Here is a 4,668-nt window from a genome sequence, read left to right as displayed (position 1 = left end):
CGTTAGATCGGGTAGATCGCTCGGGACTTCCCAAAGTCAAGGTTGTTCGCAGCGCTAAAGAAGTAGGGCTCGTTGGGGCCTTTCTTCCTGTCTCGACTAATGCAGCGGCTGCAGATTTTCAAGCTATTTCGCTTCATATCGAACCAACGCTCCTGGCAGCGAATGCAACTATGCATCTTGTCGTCATTCAGGGCAGTATAGAACTCGCGCACAAGGGCTCGATCCCCCTCACAAAGGGCAGGCAAGTCAAGGTCCCCTGTAAAAGGCGGATCAACTATCTGATCGAACTGTCGCTCTTCAGGCTGTGGCCGTGGCCGGGGGTTAATGTTGACTCGACGTGTATAGCGGCCGCGGCGACGACTCTGTGGCAGTAATGAAGGAGGGGTACGAGGCGATTCCTTCGGTATAGGCGTGCCTTGCACAACAGAAGCCGATGGGAGAGTGCCTTGAGGAATTGGCGTTTCTGGAATCGGCGTGCCCAGAACTACTGTTGGCAGGCCAAGGGTAGGAGGGGTGGGAAGGTCCTCTACCGCGCTTGAGGTAGATGGCCCCGGCAGAGGTCTAGGCAGTCCCTGGAGTGCGGGCGCCAGGGCACGGCATAACGTAGATGTGGCAGGGGTCGTAAGACTTGCACACACGCAGGCGTTGGCGCAGCCCGCCTTGGAGGCGTCAGGTTAGCTAGAGAATCGGTCCGTTTCGTGGCTCTGCGTGGCGATAGCCTCAAGGCGAAATTCCGCATTGCGGCAACGGCGGCTCGAGATTCGGTTACCCGTTCCTTTCGGCGTGCCCTACAGCTAGCACAGTCTCTTGTAAACTTCGTAGGGTCCTTGACGCTTCGAAATTCGACTTCGGGCAGGTCTTGCTTGCAGGTATGGCAATTCCGAACTGCCTGGGGTATGTCGTCCTCCATCTGGCCGTATATGTATCCACCTCTTACCCTTCAGACTGCTAGAAGAGACAGAATAACCGGAGAATCTTGGGAGGTGGGCCGGCTGCCGAGGTAATAGGTGAACCTATAAACCGTTAGTAACATGATTAGTTTGATAGATTGGGCAGAAAGAGAAGCAGCCGCTATGTAGGTTAGTGTAAAGAGTGCCTAGCGACCCAGTAAATTGATGGCATGGATGGAAGAAAGGAAGAACTGGAAGCTCTTGGAGAGCCTGCCAAGCTGGCCAGTTACCTAGTCAACGCTCAGGGGTAATTTTTGCGGGCCTTCATTTGGTGACGTTATCGGCCGACCAATCCGCGCACGAGTTGAGCACAAGCCAGGCCAATTAGCCAATCAGAGGAGGTTTTATGCTCGAATCTTTCTGACTGAGTAGAACGCCCTTCGGGCTGAATTAAATCCTGTGTCGAAATCTGTTACCAATGCTTGCACCAAGTTGTTAATCGCGCCACTAAGCACAACACTAGGCGACAGGGCAGCGAAAGTGCCTTGAGGAACGAGGAACGAGTGACGAAAGGTTCTTGCCTTGAGGAACGAAAGGATTTGCCTTGAGGAACGAAAGGATTTCTATGCCGCGCTTTTTTGCCCCCCGAATCCGCGCCTCTGATTCGCTAGCTTTCTCGGCTTCCCGTTGGCTAGAAAAATTGCCTCTTGCCTTGAGGAACGAAAGGACTTTATGCCCCACCCCCGGTTTTGCCCCTCGAAATCCCCGCTTCTGATTCGCTCGGTCGATTGGCTACGGTCATTTCGCCTTCGGTTGGGCCTTTCGCCTTCTGTTTGTCATGTCCTGGGGCATCTGATTCGCTTGTCCGTGCCCTGAGACTTCTGATTGCCCAGAATAATAAACCGCTTTCGCTTCTGGCCCGTTGAAACCCCCTTCCCATTCGCTTGTGCCGCCTGCTCCACCGGTCGCCCCGACCCAATTTTCCCATTAGTAATGAAGTCCTTGCAAGGGTCGGGGTGGGGCATAGCTAAGTTATTGGTGTCGCGCCCTCTTGGGTTAAGTTACCTACTGCTCACCGTCTCTGTCCCCCGCGCTCTCACCGAGCCTGTTGCACATCGCTTCCCGAACAGTTCTATCGCTCAGTTCCTCCAGCCTCGCTTGTGCGGCGGTCATCTCCCCGGGGACCCGGTTTCCACTAGGTCTCTCTCGCACTTTCGACACGAGCATGATGCCGTCCAGCGTCGGGCACCGTGACAGCTGCACGTATAGGCTGTACGGGTCGCACTGCGACGGGACGGCGCGTCCGCCGACGTTTGTCGTCCTCGTCCCCCGCAGCTCGAGCGCCACGCGCTCCAGCGTCCCCCCCTGCACCTTGTAATCCGTGCACGCGAAAGCGGCGGCGCACGGCAGGCCCTTTCGGCTGACGTCGTTCTGCTGCCACGGTCGCTTCCGTTGACACTGGATCCTGACGCTCATGGGCGTCAGCAGGATCGTGCCGGGCGGCATCCCGACGAAGTGGAAGTCCTTGGTCGTCTTCGACCCCAGTATTATCGCCGCCGGCGGCCGAAGTGGATCGTCATGTCGGCCGAGATCCGATGCCCCGGTGCGCCTTGTCGACGATGACCTCCACCGCCGTGTAGCTAGCACCGTTCACCAGCTTCAGCCCCTGGTGGGTGTTGTGGTTCACGACGACCGGCATCCCCGGCACGAACATGAAGACGGCCGGCACCGGGATCGCGCTGTCGTCGCCCTGGTTCAGCATCATGATGGCCTCTTCCTCGGTCGGCAGGCCGTCCTTCCACTTGTGCTCGGAGAGGAAGATGCGCACCGTCGACCGCTGCTGGATCTGGAACGCCAGGCTCGCCTCCATGTTGAGGTTCCACCGATTTCTGTTGAGCGGCGTCACCACGGTGATGCCCGTCTCCCACGGATCCGCCTGCCTTCCCGGTGGCACCTCGAGTTGAGGAGATCCAGGTCCGTGTGGTCCTGCACGCCCCCGCGGATCCGCTTCAGCAGCCGCTGCAGCTCCGGGTCGCCGGCGGCGCGCATCTGCTCGTCCAGCATGACGGCCGTCGTGAACCGCCTCCACAGCGCGTGCGCCTTGTCGTGCTGGTGGCGCTGCTCGGCCCTGAACGAGTTGTCCTCGTCCCACGAGACGGCCGCGCTCGGCAGCAGGATCGACCTCTCCTGGACCGGGCGGAACTGGTGGAAGTCCCCGCAGAAGAGGACGATGGGGATCCCGCCGAAGTCCCGCTGCGATCCCCGCAGCTGGCAGATCCGCTCGTTGACGGCGTGCAGCGTCCGCGCGCCGAGCATGCTCACCTCGTCGATGACGAGCATGTCCTTATCCTGCCAGTCCATCCGAGACTGGCCGTTGACGAACCGCTCCGCCTGCCTCGGCAACCGCACGCCGTCGACGTCCCTCGCCGTGTTCGCGCCCGGCCCTTGGTCCTGGTGAAGCCGCAGGCCGAGTGGATGGTGATGCCGTTGACCGCGCGGCGGCGGTCCCCGACGTCGCCGTGATCAGCAGGCGATGCGAGAGGTCCTTCGCGGCGAAGAGGCCCACGAGTGCTTCGATGACGCGCGACTTGCCGGTGCCGCCCTCGCCGCCGACGAACTGACAGAGCTGGCTGACGTCGCCTCCGTCTCCTTGCCGCATCGAGTCCAGGTGGCGGCATATTATGGAGAAGGCAATCGCCTGCTTCTTGTTTAGCGTCAATCGTCTTGTCAAGTCTTTCCCGGCCTCGTGAAAGGAGGTGGATGGGCCGAGGCGGACTTCCATGCCGGCCTCCGCGTTACCTGCCCTCTCCTCGGTTTCCACTCGCGTCACCTGGACGTCTTCCTCCCCGAAGCCGGCGAGCACGCTCCGCTCCGCTGCGCCGCGATCGGTACCGTGGGCCGGGGCCATGCTTTGTATGCCCTGGATCATCTTCACCTCTCTCTGGAGGCGCATGTCTGCTGCGACTTGATGGCCTTGACCTGATCCTGCGGCGGCACTGCAGCCCCGGAGAACACCTGCCCGGGCATGTTGATGTGCCCCCCACCCCGTTCGGTCACGACGGTGGCCCGGAGCTCGGCCGTCGAGGCTAGCGCTGATTGCTGGAAGCGGGAGAGCTGCTGCATCATTCCCGAAAGCTCCCGCGACCCCGCCGTGATCTGGTTCGCGCCGGTCGCGCTTCTAACGACATCGATCAGTCGCGTTGCGTTTCCGACGTTGTCGGACTGGTACGCGGATCCCGCCTCGCGGTCCGCCTCGCCCGGCCCTCCCCATCCTCCCCAATCGCCAGGTGCGCCGGCCGGATCCCCGTCGCCGGACGACGCTGCCCATTGCTTGGCGTCTCGCTTTGCGTCCTCGGCGGACCGCCGGAGTAGTTGAACGTTATCGACGAGGCACGAGGTTCTTGGCGGAAGCCGCTCTCGTGCGCGCCTCCATATCTCGTTGATGTCGCCTCGCTCTTCGCTAAGAAAGGTCTCCACGGCGCGAATAGGGCAAGATGCTGCACGGCTGCTCTGTAGCGGCACGGTTAGTCACCGCGCGTTGGGACCGCTTTTCGACCGGCCATCCACCGCACCTACTTACCGGCGGTGGCATTGTTCCTCGTCGTCTTGCTCGAAATCCTTGCTAAGGTGGCCGTCAAGGCAGACGACGGCGTGCTTTCCTGGCCGCCTCAATACCTGCACCCAGTCTTTGCCGGCCACCCAGCCGCTCTCGAAAGGCACCTCTCCCCAGGCACCGGAGCACCCGTCCTTGCCGACGCGTTGGAGCCTGACGAGCGAA

The 4,668-nt window shown here is 61.0% G+C and overlaps 1 protein-coding gene across 1 annotated transcript; it reads right to left on the bottom strand.

The window, feature by feature from the left end:
* Positions 1-2,466: 2,466 nt before the first annotated feature.
* HRG_11678 (PIF1-like helicase domain-containing protein) lies at positions 2,467-3,798 on the bottom strand (the record flags this gene model as incomplete). Its single annotated transcript, XM_044870148.1, has 3 exons — positions 2,467-2,779; positions 2,845-3,281; positions 3,457-3,798. The coding sequence occupies 3 exons, from the start codon at positions 3,796-3,798 to the stop codon at positions 2,467-2,469; spliced, it is 1,092 nt and encodes a 363-aa protein (XP_044714643.1).
* Between the last annotated feature and the right edge of the window lie 870 nt (positions 3,799-4,668).

The sequence above is a fragment of the Hirsutella rhossiliensis genome (assembly GCF_020360975.1).
Source record: "Hirsutella rhossiliensis strain HR02 chromosome Unknown scaffold00022, whole genome shotgun sequence".
In the NCBI taxonomy this organism is placed as follows: Eukaryota; Fungi; Ascomycota; class Sordariomycetes; order Hypocreales; family Ophiocordycipitaceae; genus Hirsutella; species Hirsutella rhossiliensis.
This window is presented reverse-complemented; position numbering and strand designations above follow the sequence as displayed.